The 22572-nt window shown below is 40.6% G+C and overlaps 1 protein-coding gene across 7 annotated transcripts in view; it reads right to left on the bottom strand.

Annotated features, from left to right (window-relative positions):
• The window catches only part of TTC29 (tetratricopeptide repeat domain 29), a 267225-nt gene that overhangs the window by 79970 nt on the left and 164683 nt on the right, over positions 1-22572 (bottom strand). For all 7 annotated transcript variants that reach the window (XR_008890045.1, XM_056562838.1, XM_056562843.1 and 4 more), the window contains exon 8: positions 3019-3110. Coding sequence is in view for 6 of the 7 variants with exons in the window: in XM_056562838.1 (XP_056418813.1) it covers positions 3019-3110 (92 nt within the window). In the remaining variant the exon portion in view is untranslated. The remainder of the gene's footprint in view (positions 1-3018; positions 3111-22572) is intronic.

Genomic DNA, 22572 nt, shown 5'->3' with positions numbered 1-22572 from the left:
CCCGGTGTCCTGTAAGCTGTTCGGGACGCCGCGATTTCACTGCGGCTGTCCCGAACAGCCCGACTGAGCAGCTGGGATACTTTCACTTCAGACGCGGCGGTCAGCTTTGACCGCCGCGTCTGAAGGGTTAATACAGGGCATCACCGCGATCGTTGCTGTCCTGTATTAGCCGCGGGAGCGTAAATATACGTCCTTTGTCATTAAGGGGTTAAACATTTTGTTATGTTAAAAATATTGTTATATAAAAAAGGTTTGACATAATTCTTCTGCACTCAATACTCCATAAAGACAAAGTGAAAACTTTTTTTTAGAAATCTTTGTTAATTTATTGAAAAGGAAAAACTAAAATATTGCATTGACTTTGGATCATTCACTCACTTCTTAGCTGAATCACATGGCAGCGATTACAGCCTCCAGCCTTTTTGTGTAAGATGCCACAAAGTTTTCACAATTAGATTTGGGGATTTTCTGCCATTCTACTCTGCAGATCCTCTCAAGCTTTTTCAAGTTGAATGGGGACTGTTGGTGGAAGCTATTTTCAGTTCTCTCCAGAGATGTTCAATAGGTTCCAAGGCATGGTTACGGCTGGGCCACTGAAGGACATTTACAGCTGTCCTTAAGCCACTCCTGTCTTGGTTGTGTTTTTAGGGTCATTGTCTTGTTAGAAGATGAGGACTGAACACTCTAGATCAGGCTTTCATAAAAAAAATATCTCTGTACATTGCTCCATTCAGCTTTCCCTCAACCCTGACCAGTCTCCCTGTCCCAGCTGCTGAAAAACACCCTAAAGTATAATGCTGCCCCTACCATGCTTCACTGTAGAGTTGATATTTGGCAGGTAATGAACAGTGCCCGGTTTTCTCCAGACATGATGCTTATAATTGAGGACAAATAAGTTAAAGGGTAGCTCCCACCATCTTATTTATATTTTCTTTGCTAGCCCGTTCCCCCCCCCCCCCCCGCTACGGCACTAGCCCGTTCCCTCCTCCCACCCGCCCCGCATATCCCGTTCCCTCATTACACTTGCAGTTACTGCAGAGTCCGGCAGCGGGCGTGCAGGGACAGTGGCGGCAACGAGGCGGCGGCGATGTGCGGGAGGAGTGGCTGGGGAGCCAATGCGCTCGCTCCCGCCTGTCTGATTGACAGGCAGGGAGAGAGTGCAGCCTAACTGAAAAAGGACTGATTGCCACTCCAAAATCAGTCCTTCTTTAGTAACCGGTTTTTAAATGTAAATTAAACCTTTTTAATGAAAAAAAATAAAATAAAAGTATATTAGAGATATGTTGTAGTACATAAGTACTACAACATATCAAAAAATAAAGGCTTTCATATGTCTTTTACCGAGAAGTTTTTTTCTGGCTTTCTCGTTTTTCCTTTTTTAATAAATTTACAAAATGTCTTACATTTAGTTTAAATATTCTCCTTATCATTACATATCTGTTTAACTTTCTGGCACCAGTTGATTAAAGAAAAAAATAGTTTTCCAGCGGAGTACTCCTTTAATGAAGGTGCACCTGTGTCTGGATAATGGAAACGGAAACTGTGGAAGCTGCTCATGCTTTTTGGCAAATCAAACAATTCTCTCTACTGGTGGTCTATTTGGGCCATCTAGAGCCTTTTCGCTGTGTGTGAGTGCCCTCATGTAACCACGGCTCTCAACAGATCCTAACAACTTGGTTGGCAGGCAATTCAATCATGTACCCTGTCTTAAAGGGGTTATCCAGGAAAAAACTTTTTTTTATATCTCAACTGGCTCCAGAAAGTTAAACAGATTTGTTAATTACTTCTATTAAAAAATCTTAATCTTTTTAGTACTTATGAGCTGCTGAAGTTGAGTTGTTATTTTCTGTCTAAGTGCTCTCTGATGACACTTGTCTCGGGAACCGCCCAGTTTAGAAGCAAATCCCCATAGCAAACCTCTTCTACTCTGTACAGTTCCCGAGACAAGCAGAGATGTCAGCAGAGAGCATTGTTGCCAGACAGAAAACAACAACTCAACTTCAGCAGCTGAAAATTGTTGAAAGGATTAAGATTTTTTTTATAGAAGTAATTAACAAATTTTTTAACTTTCTGGAGCCAGTTGATATAAAAAAAATGTTTTTTCCTGAAATACCCCTTTAAAGTCTGTCAACTGAGCAAAATGCCTTAAAGTGCATTGTAAAGGCATGTCTAGCAGTCATTGATCTCTTACCAAAAGGTACACTAATCAAACAGTGCCTTAGGGTGCGTTCACACGCTAGTAAGTAACAGCGAGTTTTCCGCTGCGGGAAACCCGCTGCGAGTTACGCTACCATTCACTTGCAAATCTGACACTATTGTGGACTGTCTGTGGACCCATCTAAATCAATGGTTGCGTAACTCGCAGCGGGATTCCCGCTGCGGAAACCGTCTGCTAGTAATAGCGTGTGAACGCACTCTTAAAGAGCCTTTTATAGGGCAGCGAGAAAAGCATTTTTGTGCCCTTTTGTGACAAGACCCAGTGAGTTATCAGACCACACCTGTAATTATTAGATATCTGCATGCTGGACATAACTGCATGCTGGACTTTGCAGCATTCGGATATTTATGTCTGGGTGCATTTTTTTTTTTTTATCAGTGAGTGTATTTACAGTTTCTCATCTTGATATGGACATTAATGTGATTTGGAAACTGTAAAATAAACATAAGTATTAACTCTTTTTTTGTAAAAAATATTGCTAAAACCCTAATAATATTTCAATGCATCTGTTTCAAAAATTTATAAAACTGATATAGTTTAGTAACATTTATAGAACAGATATCTTTACAAATACAGCAAACATATAAAAGCACAGGACAAGAAAAGCTTTGATGCCGTCTTACTCTGCCCTTTTAAACTGTATTTGTTTCAAATAATTTAGACTGAAAGGGTCACTCAAAAAGGGCAGTGCTTAAGACGTAAAGAGCCAGTAAATGGGAAGTGACAGATCTCCAGCAATTCAAGTCATTCACAGTTGAATAAATTGGCAGTGACAGCAAGACATTCGAGTGCTAACTTACCTTTCCAGAGCTTTTGCCATTGCTTTGTATGCTTTTCCTAGTCCAACATTATCTTCAAGCTCTTTAGAGATTTCCATGTAAGTAGTAAGGTACTGTGGAAAATAAAAAAAATTATAGAATTAAAATACAGTATATCATTGAGAAGAAATTTTACATAAACATATGGAGGGAGATTTATCTAGGGATTTAAGAAGCTTTTTTTGCTTGCAAAAGTCACACAAAAAGTCGCATGTGCACCTAAGCAATTTTTTGTGCGACTTTTGTGGGTAAGCAAAAAATACCAATCTGCCCTACCTAAGCAATTTTCAGTTTTGATTTTGCAGTGGTCCAGGAATTATCATTACGAAAGTCGCACATAAGCAAACAAAAGTCGCAAACCCCCTTCAAAAAGTGTAAGCAAGGTCAGACCTGGCTTACAAACTTGCGTATGACAGCATTTTCATAAAGTCGCACAAAAAGTCGCACGTGAGACTTTATGTGCAACTTTTTTTACTTTCATTTTCGCAGGCACGGTGGGACGAGCAGGTAGGAGATGTACAGGAGAGTGACAAGCTTGTCACCCGTCCACACAACACTACTACAACTCCCAGCATGTCCTTATTGTAAGGGCATGCTGGGAATTGTAGTTGTGCGGCACGGGGGGAGTGTGTTAGATGGGTGGGCGCATGACAAGCTTGTCACCCGCCCATGACGCATTACTACAACTCCCAGCATGTCCTTACTGTAAGGGCATGCTGGGAGTTTTAGTCATGCAGTGGGGGCAGGTGACAAGCTCGTCACCCGCTTGCACATCTCCCCCAGCCCTGCTGCATGACTACAACTCCCATTATGTTCTTACTGTAAGGGCATGCTGGGAGTTGTAGTCATGCGGTGCGGTGCGGGTGGGAAATGTGCGGGTGGGTTACAATAAATGTACTAACCTATTTTCCATTTTTTCCTTCTCACTTCAGATCCGTGTATCCTGTGGACTACGACGATGACCAGTGTTTTTTTTCTTTTTCTTTATGTTAATAAAATGGTTAACGAGGGCTTGTGAGGAACTGTTTTTTGGAGTAAACATTTTTTAAACATGTTTTATTTTTTATTTACTTTACAGGCTTAGTAGTGGAAGCTGTTTTTTGGACAAAATCCATTACTAAGCCAGGGCTTAGCGTTAGCACCAAAAACAGCTAGCCCTAAACCCCGATTATTACCCCGGTACCCACCACCACAGGGGTGCCAGGAAGAGCCGCTACCAACAGGCCCGGAGTAACAAATATTGCCCTCCTGAGCCTAGGCGGTATCAGGCTGGCGTTATTTAGGTTGGGGAGGGCCTGTAACAATGGTCCTCACCCACTCTGGTAACGTCAGGCTGTTGCTGCTTGGTTGGCATCTGGCTGAGAATAAAAATAGGGGAAACCCTATGTGTTTTTTTTAATATCTAATTATTTATGAAAAAACCTGTGGGGTTCCCTATATTTTTTGTCTCAGCCTGACGTTACCAGGGTGGGTGAGGACCATTGTTACTGGCCCTCCCCAGCCTATATAATGCCAGCCTGTTACCGCCTAGGCCCAGGAGCGCCATTTTTGATGCTCCGAGCCTGTTGGTACCGGCTCTTCCTGGCACCCCTGTGGTGTGGGTACCGGGGTAATAATTGGGGGTTAGCACTAGCTGTTTTTGGGGCTAACGTTAAGCCTGGCTTAGTAATGGACTCCATTTATAAGGCCGCTTCCACTAATAAGCCAGTAACGTAAATAAAAAAAAATAAACACATTTAAAAAACACTCCCCCACAAGCCCTTGTAACCGAATGTTGTTAATATTAAACAAAAAACGCTGGTCATCGTAGTCTATCAAATCTGAAGTAGCCCACAGGATAGACAGATCTGAAATGGAAAGAGAAATAAAAAATGGGTTAGCATATTTAGGGGGAAAAAGTGGTAATAAACACACATACATTTTGTTTGCTTATGTGTGCTAAGAAAATGGTATTCCAAAGAGGTTTTATTGTTTTTTGCTTATGTAAGCAAAATTTATCGACCCCCTGTGATAGTATGAAAAATATGTCACACATAAGCAAAACCAAAGGGAAAAAAAATGCCTACAGAACTCGCTTACCAAAGCAACAATGATAAATGTTCCCCATGATGTTATCGTAAAACTGTGCATTTACGTATCTACTGTTTAATAATAAAATAGTAATAAAATTGTAATGTCATGAAGCCAGTCATGAAGTAGTATATGGAAGAGTAAAGTTATTTAACATTTTTATCAAATTCTGACAAATATTTATACTGTGTGAGCTGTGTCTCAGTTAAGTAGAACAGTACTGCTCAAGGGCCCTTTTACTTTAAGGATGTTATCTGTTTGCATTGATTATTGTTCAGTTAATAAACAAAAAAAATATAGTTTTTTGTTCTGAGCATGCTCAGAAGAAAAACGGATCAAAAAACGGATTGAAAAAGCAGATGCAAACGGATGGCATTAAAGGCTCATCCGTTTCCCATAGACTTCAATGTTAAAGGTATTATATCCGTTTTTGATCCGTTTTTTTTTTGACGGAGAAAAAAATACTGCACACGTCTTTTCTCCGGCAAATAAAAAAACGGAATATGAAGCAAACGGGTGACAAAGGACTGTAAAAAATTCCCATTGACATCAATGGAATCCTTTTACAGCCGTTTGCAACCCATTTGCAAAAGTATCGAACGGACTGCATAACGGGCATGAATTTATGGGGGCCGACGGCCGTGTGAACGAGCCCTAACTTCTTTCTGAAATCATTAACTAGGCTCCTGCTCTTGCGTTCTGGGTGTTCCACTCTTCATTGGCTTGACTGAACTTCCAATATTAACCTATTCTTAGCATTTCCTCCTTGCGAGATTGTTGTGCTCTCTGCCTTGATCAAGCACATCACTGCTTTTCTGCTAACTGTAGAGAACTCTAGTATTGACCACGATTCCGTCTAATCCTCTACTCATATTGCTGATATCTGATGACCATAAACCAACAGAAACAGGTGGCCTGGTCTAATGAATGAAATATTTTTTTGTACATCATATGGATGGTGCAAGTGTATGTATGGAGAAGAGGTGGCACTAAGGCTAAGTTTCCACTTGGTTTTTTTTCTAGCAGTTTTTGGAAAACTGCCACTGCAGTTTTTGAGCCAAAGCCAGAAGTGTATTCAAAAGGAATAAGACATATAAAGGAAGGACTTACACTTCTCCTCCCTTATGGATCCCCTTCAGAATTTGGCTCAAAAACTGCAATGGCAGTTTTCCAAAAACTGCCAGAAAAAAAACAAGTGGAAACTTAGCCTAAGATGCACTATGGAAAGGAGGCCAAACTTGTCTTTAGGACATGTCAAAAGTTTTTTAAAGTGACAGGTACACTTTAAAGTTTTGAGGCTTTTAGTAAAGCAATACTACGCATGCTACTTTTACACACAATTAGGCACTAAAAGTCATTGCAATGGCAACTGAATAGTACATTAGTATAATACGATATGTTGAATACCACACCAGTTAGATGTGCAATCCAATACATACACATAGTATTACCCATAAGCATAACATAAAAATAAATTCCCCTTTAGTTGAAAAAGGGAAATATTGTCAAAGATTATTAGAAATAGATTTCTTTGGTTTCTAGCATTGACAATCGGCTTAGTCATTTCATAGTTCTTGAGCAGTAAGAATGCTCCTGCTGCAGTTACAGATCCAGGGCAGGATTCAGACAATCAACTGGAACATTAGTCAAAGTGATGCCAAGCTAATGACTTCTGACATGTGCTGCTGAAATGTGCTGAGCAACATGCTGAGACACTGCAACGGAGGAATATGTTGAAGCTGGAGGTAGTTGTCTGTAGTCGTTTGATGATACACATTTGTATATGCTAATAGTTTGAATGCCAATTTATTTAAAAATGATACAAGATCTCTCAATGCATATAATAAATGTGGTGCTGTCTATAATTTATCTTAATTAAAAGTAGCCACAAGAAACCCAGGTATACCCTATAAAGTGTGCCTTCTTCTTATTTCCAAATGATCTACAAAAACTCTCTCCCTATGTGGCACTGAACACAGTATGTGGGTTAATAAAATCTGGCATAAGGATGCTGTGCTGCAAAATGAAAAATGAATTTTTGTTAAAGACAATCTGAACCAACTTGGTAAACCTGTATACAGATGTGTATACTTGTCTTTCTATGCATCCGTTATTTTAAACAGGAGTCTACATGAAAGCTGTGTTTAAACTCATTAAACTGGAAAAGTAAAGCTGTAGGCTTGTATGGTTTCAGAAAAAATCTCATTGGAAATTATGGGAAACAAGTACATTGATTCACTGTGTCCCATAGGAAATCTATCATCTCAATGTTATGCTCAGAGCTGCAGATAGTTGAGATAGGTAGATAATACAAATGATACCTGTCTCTTATCTGATGGCTGTTTGCAAAGGTATAAAATCATGTTTTATTTTTAAGGTCAAGAAATGTAAAGGGCTGTAGCTGAGCTACAGCATTCATGTCACCTCATTTCCCCACTAATTTTTCCCTGCATAATTGATGTAGAGAGTTTGGCCTTCAGCACTAAGCCGTGTACAGTGGGGATCATAAGTTTGGGCACCCCAGGTAAAAATTTGTATTAATGCCCATAAAGAAGCCAAGGAAAGATGGAAAAATCTCCAAAAGGCATCAAATTACAGATTAGACATTCTTATAATATGTCAACAAAAGTTAGATTTAATTTCCATCATTTACACATTTACACTTTCAAAATAACAGAAAACAAAAAAAAATGGCATCTGCAAAAGTTTGGGCACCCTGCAGAATTTATAGCATGCACTGCCCCTTTTGCAAAGCTGTGACCTGCCAGTGTCATGGATTGTTCTCATTCATCATCTGGGAAGACCAGGTGATGTCAATCTCAAAGGTTTTAAATGCCCAGACTCATCTGAACTTGTCCCAACAATCAGCACCATGGGTTCTTCTAAGCAGTTGTCTAGAAATCTGAAACTGAAAATAGTTGACGCTCACAAAGCTGGAGAAGGCTATAAGAAGATAGCAAAACGTTTTCAGATATCAATATCCTCTGTTCGGAATGTAATTAAGAAATGGTAGTCATCAGGAACAGTGGAAGTTAAAGCAAGATCTGGAAGACCAAGAAAAATATCAGACAGAACAGCTCGCAGGATTCTGAGAAAAACAATTCAAAACCCACGTTTGACTGCACAATCCCCCCAGAAAGATCTGAAAGACACTGGAGTTGTGGTATACTATTCGACTAAAAAGAGATATTTTTACAAATATGGTCTTCATGGAAGAGTCATCAGACGAAAACCTCTTCTACGTCCTTACCACAAAAATCAGCGTTTGAACTTTGCAAATGAACATATAGACAAGCCTGATGCATTTTGGAAACAAGTTCTGTGGACAGATGAGCAAAGGTACGTTTGGAGAAGAAGGGAAACAGAATTTAATGAAAAGAACCTCTGTCCAACTGTTAAGCATGGGGGTGGATCAAGCATGCTTTGGGCTTGTATTGCAGCCAGTGGAACAGGGAACATCTCACGAGTAGAAGGAAAAATGGATTCAATAAAATTTAAGCAAATTTTGGATGCTAACTGTGAAAAAAAGCTGAAGTTAAAGGGGTACTCCGGCGCCTAGACATGTTATCCCCTATCCAAAGGATAGGGGATAAGATGCCTGATCGCAGGGGTCCCGCCCCTGGGGACCCCCATGATCTTCCATGCCGCACCCCATTAGAATCAGCCCCCGGAGCGTGCTCGCTCCGGGTCTGATTACTGGCGATCACGGGGACGGAGCATAGTGACGTCACAGCTCCGCCCTCGTGTGATGTCACACTCTGCCCCCTCAATGCAAGCCTATGGAGGGGGTGTGACAGATGTCATGCCCCCTCCCATAGGGGGGTTTTGCCATGGCCTTCACAATCTCCTGACCTCAACATAATTGAAAATTTATGGATAGACCTTAAAGGGATTGTGCGCTGCCCTAATTTTCGGAGCTCCGCTCACAGCGTCCGAAAGTTCATTACTCTGAACGCTGTGTGTGGGCTTCCATGTTCGCGGCCGCCGGGTGTGACATCACGCCCGGCCCCTCGCCCGCTTTCACGATCACACCCTATCGGTCCAGCCAAGACATTAGAGAGAGTGTGATGGTGCAAGGGTTAAGGCCACCAGACCTCTGGGTATACACTACTAGTCCCAGCAAGTCACCAAATTAACCCTTAGATAAACGTGTTTCTACCAGAGCTGCCTTTAGAAAGGTGAGCTCATATATTTAGAGATCAAAAACCAGAGCTGATTAATTAAACATTTAATCTGATAAAAGGTATCACAGTGCTGACTATATAAAAATACAGAAACAACTGACATCCAGGTATAACAATATATAAAAGAGTTTAGCAAGACAAGTTCAGAAAACAAAAGATGAAGTTCTTACAGCATGATGATATAGCAGTCCATGAGAGTGAGTTCCAGCTGTTCTTAGGATGATCTTGTTAGCTTAGGCCACAGCCTTGAACACCCTGAGTCTAGCATTGTTAAAATATTATATATCTGCCTTTTTGGAGGGAGACTCCATTCCCCCCTCCCCTCTGATCCCACCAGGGGGGGCATCTCTGTTCCTGGCCCTCTTATCTGGTTGATTATATGATGGGACCAGAGTGTCCTTACATCCTGCTGCTTTAAAAGAGCCTCTGACTTCAAAGGAGATACAAACAAACAGCCAGACCCCCAATAAAATGCAATACACAAACCCACAGTCTGAATGACCTCTCACCCCCAGGTCTTAGGTTATACACAGATACAATAAAAACACATGTATGTTTCCATAATCAGGCCTTGGGCCTGACACCCGCCCCCTCGTGACGTCTCACCCGCCCCCTCGTGACGTCACGTCCGCCCCCTCTACCAAAATCTATGGGAAGGGGGCGTGACAGCGGTCGCGTCCCCTTCCCATAGATTTTCGTTGAGGGGGCGGGCGAGACGTCACGAGGGGGTGGGCGAGATGTCGCTAGGGGCCGGGCGTCACGCCCGGCGGCTGCGAACGCGGAAGCATGCACACAGTTCATTCGGAGTAATGCTGTGAGCAGAGCTCCGAAAGTCAGGGCAGCGCACAACCCCTTTAAAAGAGCAGTGCGTGACAGACAGCCCAGAAATCTCAAAGAACTGGAAGACTTTTGTAAGGAAGAATGGGCAAAGATACCTCAAACAAGAATTGAAAGACTCTTGGCTGGCTACAAAAAGCGTTTACAAGAGAGCACTGTTGTCAGACTGGAAATAACTTCACAAATTTCTCTGAAGTATATCTGTAATATACAGCAGCTGATAAGTACTAGAATGGTTTAAAGTAATTAACAAATCTGTTTAACTTTATGGCACCAGTTGATTTGAAAACATATTTCTTTTCCACGGAGTTCCCCTTTAAAAAATATTTACGTCTGTGGCCGGCTCCCAATCTGTGAAGCATGCTCAGAAGCTGAGCGCGCTTCGTATATGCGTGGTCCCGGTTGCTATCAACAACCGGGACCCATAGCTAATACCGGACATCGCTGATCGGCCTGATGCCTGGTATTAACCCTTTAGATGCCGCGATCAAAGTTGATTGCGGCGTCTAAAGTAGAAGAATATGCTGCCAGTTAGCTCAGCGGAGCTGTTTGGGACCGCCGCGGTGAAATCACAATGTCCCAAACAGCTGAGAGGGCAGCAGGAGGCTCCCTACCTGGCTCCATGCTGTTCGATCGGCGTTTGATTACTCCAAGCCTGAGATCCAGGCTTGAGAAATCAAGTGCAGACAACACTGATCAATGTTATGCTATGGCATAGCATTGAACAGTTCTGGCAATGGGGGCTATAACATTGCAAAAAAAAAAGAGTAAAAAAAAGAGTAAAAGGGGTACTCCGGTGGAAAACTTTTTTTTTTAAATCAACAACTGGTGCCAGAAAGTTAAACAGATTTGTAAATTACTTCTATTAAAAATCTTAATCCTTCCAGTACTTATTAGCTGCTGAATACTACAGAGGAAATTCTTTTCTTTTTGGAACACAGAGCTCTCTGCTGACATCACAAGCACAGTGCTCTTTGCTGACATCTCTGTCCATTTTAAGAACTGTCCAGAGTAGGAGAAAATCCCATAGCAAACATATGCTGCTCTGGTTAGTTCCTAAAATGGACAGAGATGTCAGCAGAGAACAGTGTGCTCGTGATGTCAGCAGAAAGCACTGTGTTCCAAAAAGAAAATAATTTCCTCTGTAGTATTTAGCAGCTAATAAGTACTGGAAGGATTAAGATTTTTTAATAGAAGTAGTTTACAAACCTGTTTAACTTTCTGGCACCAGTTGATTTAAAAAAAAATAAAGTTTTCCACCTGTGTACCCCTTTAATAACTGTGAGTTTACCCCTTCACTAATAAAAGTCTGAATCACCCCCCTTTCCCATTTAAAAAAAATTAACTGTGTAAAGAAATAAATAAACATATATGGTATTACCGCGTGCGTAAATGTCCAAACTATAAAAATATATTGTTAATTAAACTGCACAGTCAATGGCGTATATGTAAAAAAAATTCAAAGTCCAAAATTGTGTATTTTTGGTCACTTCTTATTCGATAAAAAAATGAATAAAAAGCGATCAAAAAGTCAGATCAAAACAAAAATGCTAAAAAGTGACAACATTTTTTTTTTTCAATTGTGTCGCACAATGATTTTTTTTAAATCCGTTTTGCTGTAGATTTTTGGGTAAAATGACTGATGTCATTACAAAATAGAATTGGTGAGGCAAAAAAAAAAAGCCATCATATGGATTTTTAGGTGCAAAATTGAAAGGGTAATGATTTTTTAAAGGTAAGGAGGAAAAAACTGAAGTGCAAAAATGGAAAAACTCTTGGTCCTTAAGGGGTTAAGGTGATCTTTCATTTTGTGTTTTCATTTATTTCTCCTCACCTTCTAAAATCCATAATTCACTTTTCATCAAAATGATTAATTTTATGTTTATTCTGTAAGTCAATATAATAACAACAATACCCAATTTATAAAGGTTTTGTTTTACCTTACAACTTTTAGAAAATTATAACTTTTTGTAAGAAAATGAGTATGCTTAAAATTTTCTGTATACAGGGCTGTATGGGGGCTCATTTTTTGCACCGTGATATTTAGTATTTATGGGTATCATTTTTATTTTGGTGGAACTTTTTGACCGTTTTCTTTTATGGTATATGAAGTGATCAAAAGTGAGGATTTTTGGATTTCTATTTTCATTAATGTTATATTTTAATAGTTTGTACATTAATGTCCACAAGTATGTTTTACATTTATTTTTGTTTACATTATTTATTTGAAAAATGGGAAAGAGGGGTGATTCATATTTAATTACACTTTTTTGACTTTTTTTCCACTATTTTTTTCCCACTATTACCTGAAATCTTTTGACTGTAAGCACTGAATAATGCTATACAATAGCATATCATTGATCAGTGTTATTGGCGTAGCACAGAGGCAGATAGGGACGCTCTACCCATCGTATCAGCTGATGAGGACCCTGCAATTTTGCTGCAAAGGTCATGATCAACTTTTTTTTGGCTCAGCATTGATCATTGTTATCGGTGCTCTGCTGCTCCAGCCTGCAAAGGCTGGAGGCAGCAGAGGATCACTGATCGGACAGCGAGGGGGCAGGTAAGGGCCCTCCTGCTGACCTCTCGGCTGATTGGGACATCGCGATGTCCCAATCTGCTTAGCTGCCGGGATTGTTTTACTTTGATTTTAGATGCCGCAATCAACTTTGATCGCAGCGTCTAAAGGGTTAATGCCAGGCATCCGACAGATCGGTTGATGCCCGTGATTAACAGTGGGTCCTGGCTGCATATAACAGTCGGGACCCACCAGGTTTAAAGCACGCTCAGCCCATGAGTGTACTTTAAACACCAGTAATGGGACCAGGGCATACAGGTATGCCCTTGGTACTTAAGTACAGGTACGGCCTTGGTCCTTAAGTACCAGGACGCAAGGGCGTACCCATAAGCCCTTTGTCCTTAACAGGTTAAAAATGTAAATGCAATTATGTTTGCCAAAAGACTCCACAGTGTGATAGAGCCTTAAAATTGTATGCAAAATACAGACAGTGCCTGTAGCTATCGTAGAGATGTGTAATATGGATTGCTGCTTAGGTTGGTTCAATTCAGATAAAAAGAAAGAAGGAAACTTTTTTTAAAGCAAAACTGTCAACCTGTTCACACACACTAAACCCAATACACTGCGTTATAGTGTGGATGAACAGGATTCCATAGAGGGGTCACTTACCTAAATTGGTCCAGTGGGTCCTGAGATAACATCCTCAGAAGTTCCCTGGCTGTAATGAGGGAAATGCGCAGTCAAAGCGGAGCCCCTCCTCCCCCGCTCACCTATTAGTCCCGCCTCAGCTATTTGATTATTCATAGTCTTCAACTCCATGTCCTAGTGACGTGGAGTTACCAGTCACGTGAGCACAGTGTTCTCTCGGCAGAGCGCATGCTCCAGAATGTTTTCCCTTGCTCTCACATGATTAAATCTTTCAGCACATGCGCTCTGACTGGTGACTCCACGTCACTAGGACGGGGAGTTGAAGACTATGAATATGCAAATAGTGGAGGCGGGACTAGTAGGTGACAGAGGGAGATAAAAGTGGCTAGTAGGGCGGGGGAGGGGAGGAGCTTCCACTGCGCATTTCCCTCAATAGAGCCAGGGAATTTCCAAGGATGATATCTCAGGCCCTACTGGACCAATTTAGGTGAGTGACCCCACTATGGAATCCTGTTCACCCACACTATAACCCAATCTATTGGGTCTAGTGTGGGAGAACAGGCTGACAGTTTTCCTTTAGGTATTTTTATAATATAAACCAGACTATTTCAAACCAATATTTCAACCAACTAGCTGCACATACGCATTCACTCTTACTTTAAAGATACTGTGGATTACTAAGAACCAAAACTTTTAAGATTATATAATCTTCAAAATAAAGCTAATTTGGGGGTTAATTTATCAAAACCTGTCCAGAGGAAATGTTGCCCAGTTGCCAATAGCAACCAATCAGATCGCCTCTTTCATTTTTAACAAGGCCTCTGCAAAATGAAAAACACTATCTGATTGGTTGCTATGGGCAACTAGTCAACTTTTCCTCTGGACAGGTTTTGATAAATCTCCCCCATTATCTATTTGTATTGTGCAGTATAGGCTATCAAATGAATTTGCAGAGAAAGGCTGAGAGTGACAAGATCTGCATTAGTTTCAGTTCAATTATGTGAATGTGCATAGACAGTATTTGGGGAGAAGAGAACATATGGCCTGACAAAAATCAGTGAATAATGCCATTTACTAACTTCTATAACTAATATACAATAATAATTGTAAATACACACTTTTGTCATTTCATTGTATTTCAATAAACTTAAATTTTGGGTTACGCCCAGCTGTTATTTTTCAGTACCCTAGGCAATACTTTAGGGTGCTATCACTCACTAGTAACTAGCAGAGGGTTTCCTGCTGTGGGAAATCCACTATGATTTATCCTACCATTCATTTGAATTGGTCTGCTGGAAGTCTGTAGATCTGACACTATTGCGGACAGTCCGCGGACACTTTCAAATGAATGATAGGGTAACTAGTGGCAGATTTCCTGCAGCGGGAAACCTGCTGCTAGTTACTAACGTGTGAGCGCACCCTAAAGGTGTTTTCACACTACAGCAAGTGACACAATGACGTCACTTTGTGATGAGTGAGGTTGTGTCTCCTTCTCCCTCCACATGCCATCTACAGTACTGTACAATGTAAATCATCTGCCCATCTACCAGCATATAGATTATTCAAAATGAGAAAACTTGGATTGCTCCTTTCATTTTTTGTTAAAAATGAAAGAAGCAATCTTACTGGTTGCTATAGGCAGCTGCATCATTCTTCCTTGACACAGGTTTTTATAATGGCAAAGAAGAGAGAGGAGTAGGGCTAGGTTCACACTGTGGAATTTCTGGGCAGAATTTCTGCCGGAGATCGAGCTGGCGGCACTAGGACCGCCAATGCATTTCTGAGTAGATCTCCCAAAAGATCCACCCAGAAATGCATTGCAGTCTATGGGGGGCAGCAATGCAGTCTGCTCTGTCCTAGCACCGCCAGCTTGATCTCAGGCAGAAATTCTGCCCAGTAATTCCACAGTGTGAACCCAGCCTAAGAGCTCTGGTCCATCCCCCTGAAATGGAGAGAATGAGAAACAGCTGTGCACCATGGAGGGGGCTTTCAATGGCTCAATACCAGCAATGAGAGTGTTAAAATCACGTTAGGGTAATGTAACAAAATCACACTGGTTATAAAAAAAAAATCAAACACCAGGTACACTCTGGAGGAGGTACCAACATACACACAGGTACCATGTACACTAACCATAAATATGGGATTTCTCCTGGTAATTCTCACCATGTGTACAGTAAGCAGCAATTCATCCCCTATAATAAAGGAGTTAGGTTACTACTCATAAGATCCTATTGTTTTCCATGACATAAGCAATGACACAGATGTCTGGTCTGAAGCTTATCACCAATCCCAGAATGGAAATAATAAGGTTGATCTAAGCTGCTAGGTTCAGGCTAGGTTTCCACACAGGTCTTTTGCTGTTTTTTTTTTTTTTTTTTTTTTGGGGGGGGGGGGGGGGGGGTGAACTGCCATCTTTCATAAAGGAAATATAAAAGGAAGGACTTATACTTTTCCTTCCTACTGGGTTCACTTCTGGCTTTGGCTCAAAAACTGCAGTGGCAGTTTCCCAAAAAAGAAAATGCCCAAAAAAAAAACCTGCGGTCTGTCTACGAAAACCCTCAAACAAAAGGCTGTGTCATTCAGGTCTAGTTTTCTTTAGCTTTCCTCTAATAGCCAAGCACAGGCAATGTAATGTATATTTCTGTTCAGCATCTGGATCCAGTAACCCTGTAACATATATATATATATATATATATATGACCCTAAAAGTCTTAGCATTGACTATTATTATTTTTGCATATTTTCATTTTTTTAAACTTCATGGTACCATTATTCTAATAACCCATACACCAAAAGAAAAGAATAGGCGGCACTCCCAAGTAAAATCCAACACGCTTTTATTCTGATAACATATGTTGCACTGACTTTCTGTACTAAACCTACCATTAAAGTATTTCTCTTAAACACGTCTTGAAGCATGACCAATACTTTAAAGAGTGTATCATAAGGTTTTCTTTGCCACTGGGCATTTTAATGGTATAACTCCTCACCAATAAAATGTAATTATCTCTGGAACTGAAATGTTCCCATGAGGAGGACGGCTAATGTAATATACCACATAAAGCCCCACAATAGTTCATCACACTTATACAAAATGTTCACCTAACGGGCATTCCTGGTTTTCAAGTTGCATTTCAATGCTGAACTGTATGCTAATTCACTTAACATACCAGACCAATCTGAATAATATAATCATATTATTAATGACCACCCTTTGCTGCTTATGCTGAAACTGATACCCTATCTGCTGTACTCCACTGCATCAAGAGATTATGCGCAGTCTAAGTAGGTCACATCTTGTGCAGTACCTTGATCAAAATTTCAGCTTACTTCCTTAAAGTGACTAATGAGGTTATTATGGCATGACCTATCCCACCCAAAACCATGCTGATTATTATTAATATTACAGAAAAAAAAATTCATGAGTGCAGCGGCTCTTCACACAACTTGACTTAGAACATACTGTCTTCAACTAAGAAATTAAGACTATGAAGTCCAAATGGAACAATATTTGCATAGGTATCTGTATACTATATGCACAGGTCACTGACACTCACTATAAGACTCTGATTTAAAGAGGTACTCTGGTGGAAAACAATTATTTTCATATCAACTGGATTAAGAAAGTTAAACAGATTTGTAAATTACTTCCATTTAAAAATCTTAATCCTTCCAGTACTTATCAGTTGCTGTATACTGGAGAGGAAGTTGAGTTGTGCTTTTCTGTCTGACCACAGTGCTCTCTTCTGACACCACTGTCCATGTTGGGAAATGTCCAGAGTAGGAGAAAATCCCTATAGCAAACCTATCCTGCTCTGGACAGTTCCTGACATAAACAGAGTACTGTGGACAGACAGAAAAGAAGAACTCAACTTCATCAGTAGTATACAGCAGCTGATATATACTGGAAGGATTTATAGAAGTAATTAAAAAATCTGTTTAACTTTCTGACACCAGTTGATTTAAAACATTTTTTTCACTGGAGTTCCCCTTTAAACACAATGGCTGAGATGTATAGGAAGAGGTGGAGTTGTTGCACATTTCACATAACATTTTTAAAAGTGGTTGCAAATAAACATAAAGGAGCCACCTGATGGGTCACCCTGGGAAACTACATTCTCTTTAAACTTATTTTTATACAGGGCCCACACTGAGTTTTCTGCACCAATAAGAATACTTTGAATAAGTGCCAGAAATAAAAACAGGGGGATTAATTTCCCTAGATCAACCACACTACTAACTGACTATTAAATATAACTTCTGTAACTTTAAAAACATATCTTCCGATTTACTAATTTGTACAAGACAAAATGTTTTAAAGTTAAAGGGGTACCCCACTGGAAAACAAATGGGGGACATTTATCATCGTTGCTTTGGTAAGCAAGTTCTGTAGTAATTTTTTTCTTGCTATTTTTTTGCTTATGTATGACATATTTATCATACTATCACAGGGGGTTGATAAATTTGGCTTACATGAGCAAAAACCAAGAAATCACTTTAAAATACCATTTTTTTAGCACACATAAGCAAAAACCAAAAAATCACTACAGAACACCACTATGCAGCTTTGAATTTTTTTTGCATATATATATATATATATATATATATATATATACATATATATATATCTATATATATATGTATATATCTATATATATATATATATATATATATATGTGTGTGTGTGTGTGTTTATTAAATTTTTTTAACACTGTTTTTTCTCCCTAAATGTACTTACTCATTTTTTTTTTGTTACTTTTTCTACAGATCTGTGTGTCCTGTGGACTCCTTCGGATTCAGTGGACTACTTCGACGACCAGCGTTTTTCTTTGCTTGATGTTAATAAAATGGTTAACGAGGACTTGTGGGGGAATGTTTTTTTGTAATAAATTTTTTTTAAACCTGTTGTTTTTTTTTTTTTTACTTACTGGACAGGCTTAGTAGTGGAAGCTGTCTTACAGACGGAGTCCATTACTAAGCCAGGCTTAGCATTAGCCACAAAAACAGCTAGCGCTAACCCCGAATTATTACCCGAGTACCCAACACCACAGGGGTGCCGGGAAGAGCCGGTACCAACAGGCCCGGAGCGTCAAAAAGGGCACTCCTGGGCCTAGGCGGTAACAGGCTGGCGTTATTTAGGCTTGGGAGGGCCAGTAACAATGGTCCTCGCCCACCCTGGTAACGTCAGGCTAAAAATAGGGGGGGACCCTATGTGTTTTTTTTTTTTATATTTAATTATTTATTTAAAAAAAAAACGCATAGGGTCCCCCCTATTTTTATTCTCAGCCAAATACCAACCAAACAGTAACAGCCTGACGTTACCATGGGCGAGGACCATTGTTACTGGCTCTCCCAAGCCTAAATAACGCCAGGCTGTTACCGCCAAGGCCCAGGAGCACCATTTTTGATGCTCCGGGCCTGTTGGTACCGGCTCTTCCCGGTACCCCTGTGGTGGTGGGTATCGGGGTAATAATTGGGGGTTAACGTAAGCTGTTTTTGTGACTAAAGCCCAGCTTAGTAATGGACTCCAGCTTCCACTACTAAGCCTGTCAAGTAAAGTAAGGAAAAAACACAACAGGTTTATATAAAATGTTATTACAAAAAACACTCCCCCACAAGCCCTCGTTAACCATTTTATTAAAATCAAACAAAGAAAAACGCTGGTCATCGAAGTAGTCCACCGAATCCGAAGGAGTCCACATGATACATGGATCTGAAATGAGAAGAAAAAAAAATGGGTTAGTACATTTATTATCACCTGCTCGCACATCTCACGCCCCGCACGACTACAACTCCCAGCATGCCCTTACAGTAAGGACATGCTGGGAGTTGTAGTGGTGTGGTGCAGGAGATGTGTGGGCAGGTGACAAGCTTGTCCCCTGCCCCCAGCTGCAGGACTACAACTCCCAGCATGCCCTTACAGTAAGGACATGCTGGGAGTTGTAGTCCTGCAGCTGGGGGAAGGGGACAAGCTTGTCATTCGCCTGCACTGCACAACTACAACTCCGAGCATGTCCTTACAGTAAGGGCATGCTGGGAGTTGTAGTCCTGCAAAGGGAGCCCGGGCACACACACACACAGAGTCACACACAGTCACACACACACAGTCACACACACACAAACACACACACAGAGTCACACACAGACAGTCACACACAGACAGAGACACACAGACAGAGATAGAGACAGACAGAGAGACAGACACACACACTCACCCATCCATGTGCTGACGCCCCCCCCCCCCCCCCCCCCCCTGACAGACTCCTATATCCCCTAATGCTATGTCACTGTTCCGGTGGGGTCCTGTGATTGGTTGCTGGTCCTGGCCAATCACAGGACCCAGTGGGAAATGTGAAATGACAGCAGGGGATTTTGGAGTTTGCCGCGCCGGTATATGTTATAAGGAGCCGGGGCTCACATTACAGTGCAGCCGCCTGGGCTCCTCATACGGCTTCCCCGCTACCCTCACTTAATAATGATGGGGACACTGATATCCCCCCCCCCTTGTCTCCCGCCCGTGCCGCTCAGCTCCCGCTGCAACAAGACTACAACTCCCAGCGTGTCCTCACTGTAAGGGCATGCTGGGACTTGTAGTCTTGCCACAGTTAGCAGACAGATGGTAGTTGTGTGGCGCTGGCAGGTGAGAGGGGGGGATGTAAATCACTGCAGTGTCCCTGTAGCAAAGTGAGGGTAGCGGGGAGAAAGTATGTCGGAGCCCGGGCGGCAGTAGCTTTTCCTGCTCCATGTTGGAGCTGGAGTAAATTTAGTCAATTTTTACGGCCGTTGCGACTATTTATTGCGCAGCTGCGACTGTCGCAGTTAATAAATACCTGACTAAACCAAGTAAAGTTTTCAAACCCACGTACCGTATAGATGATTGTCGCACGAAAAGTCACGGTGTAGCAGTAGCAAATTTTTTGCAAAAAATTTACACAGAAAAACTCGGGTAAAAGGGTTGATAAATGCCCCTCATTTTCTTTTAAATCAACTGGTGCCAGAAAGTTAAACAAGATTTGTAAATTACTTCCATTAAAAAATCCAAATCCTTCCAGTACTTATCAGCTACTGTATACTACAGAGGAAGTTATTTTATTTTTTAATTTCCTTTCTGTCTGACCACAGTGCTCTCTGCTGACACCTCTGTCCATGTCAGGAACTGTCCAAGGCAAGAGAGGTTTGCTATGGGAATTTGCTCCTACTCTGGACAGTTCCTAAAATGGACAGAGGTGTCATCAGAGAGCACTGTGGTCAGACAGAAATGAAATTGAAACTTCCTCTGTAGCAATTAAGTAATTAGCAATAAAGTAATTTACAAATCTGTTTAAGTTTCTGGCACCAGTTGATTCAAAAGAAAATTTTTCCAGTGAAGTACCCCTTTTTGTCAAGAAATACATCTTCAACGCACCTTGTATTGTACACTTCAATTAAATTATTGTTACCTTAGTTATTCAGTAAGTGGAGTGTCAGTGCCAGCGGAAGCAATCCCCTGGTTTCCATTTCTTGCACTGCTATTCCAACCGGTTAACAGAGTCATGTCGGTTAGGGCCTTCAGTGTTCGGGTTGCACAACCGGAGAAAATGAGAGGACCAACTATAAGTGGCACCATTTGGGGGTCCATACGACTTGTTGATCACTTTATTTATAGTTTATATGGCAGGCAGTTGAACAAAACAACAACAATTCCGGCAAAGTTTTTTTTAAATTTCTCTGGCATTGGGTGAGTGTAATAAATAATTAAGCAATTGTACAGTTGATCCTAAAGGATGTGCACTGCTGACAATTTTTTTTATGCTTTAATTTTTTTATATAATAAAATTCAATTTAGCAAAACTTTACTTTACTTTTTATTAGTCCCACAATGGGACTTTGACATGCTATCTCCCGATTGCTCAAAAAATACAGTACAGTGCATTATTTTGTCCACATAAAACTGACAGGCAACCAATCCAGCCCTGCCAGAGATAGAGATGAGTTTGCGCAATGCATGGCATACCTGGGTTCCTTTATTAGGCCCCTTTGCTGCCATGGGAACTCATTCACTTTCCAGTGATTTTCTTGCTTGAGTGCAAAGGGTGTGACAGATGCCCAGAAGCTACTTTGATGCCATAATCACAATTTAACCATGGCACCTAAGGGGTTTAACAACAAGGATTGCAGGTTTCTCTGCTGGTAGACCAGAAGCCTTTCTGTCATGCAACAGCTCAGCTCCCATGATATTTTGCAAAGACCAATGCAGGGCTACAAAACATGTATTGTGGTCATTAGGGGGGGGGGGGGGGGGGTTAGAAAAATAGTTGGTTCTCTGGCTTGATGCAAACACAGAATACACTCAAATAGAAGCTAATAGAAAAACAATCAAAACTGCCAAAAAGTAATACAGGAAAAAGTACTATGATAGCTGTATATTGTGCCTGGGCACATGTGTGGCATGCTCAAAGAACTCCTTATACATTTACGTCGCAAATATCTATTAAAAGGAAATTTCATATTTATGAAAATAATAAGAGGTGTAATATCAATACCCAGTGAGGCTGTGTCTCATAAAATGAAGAAAAAAGTAATTTTTGAGTTACAAGTCATACTGAAGAATGTTTCTCCAAATAAAGCGGAAAAAAAAACAAAAAACCCTAACCTTTCTTCAATGTCATAAAAGATACATTTTCACAATAAAATACTCTGAATCATTTTCATTGAGTTTCCCCAACATCAACCTGCATTTATGAATACAAACATCTATGTGTGTATATACACACTTTTAATATTAGCTAAGACATGCTGAAAATACAAAATAAGTATTTCATATAACAAATATAATAATACCAAGAAAAGAGAAAGCTGTGTTATGATGTGCATTCCCTACCAAATGACACACAATATACATGGGAAATCACTGAATAAAAGTAATACAGAGAAGAGCAATATATTATTTATTTGCTTTTCGACCATCTCTTATAATAAAAAAATATATACGTGTCTGAAGCAATTTATCAAACCCCCCTCACTCCAGCCAGCTGAACGTGCATAGCAGATTGGCGATATTAACTAGTATATGGAGAAGCATATATTTACCATGAACTGAGACATACATGTCTCTACTCTTCATATACTACCCAAAACCAGAAATGCTACAGGAAATTTATGGTTTACTTCTTTCTTTCTGACAGTTGTGACAAAGACAGGAAATGTGATTCCTGCCAAGAGCTTTTATCAACTATGTCATAACAACTAGTAATAAGTGTAAATAATAGATGGCCAAGACCTAGTGGGAAACCGTAG

This window comes from Hyla sarda, chromosome 1 (assembly GCF_029499605.1).
Source record: "Hyla sarda isolate aHylSar1 chromosome 1, aHylSar1.hap1, whole genome shotgun sequence".
In the NCBI taxonomy this organism is placed as follows: Eukaryota; Metazoa; Chordata; class Amphibia; order Anura; family Hylidae; genus Hyla; species Hyla sarda.
The sequence above is the reverse complement of the archived record's forward strand: the minus strand, read 5'-3'. Positions and strand labels throughout refer to the sequence as shown.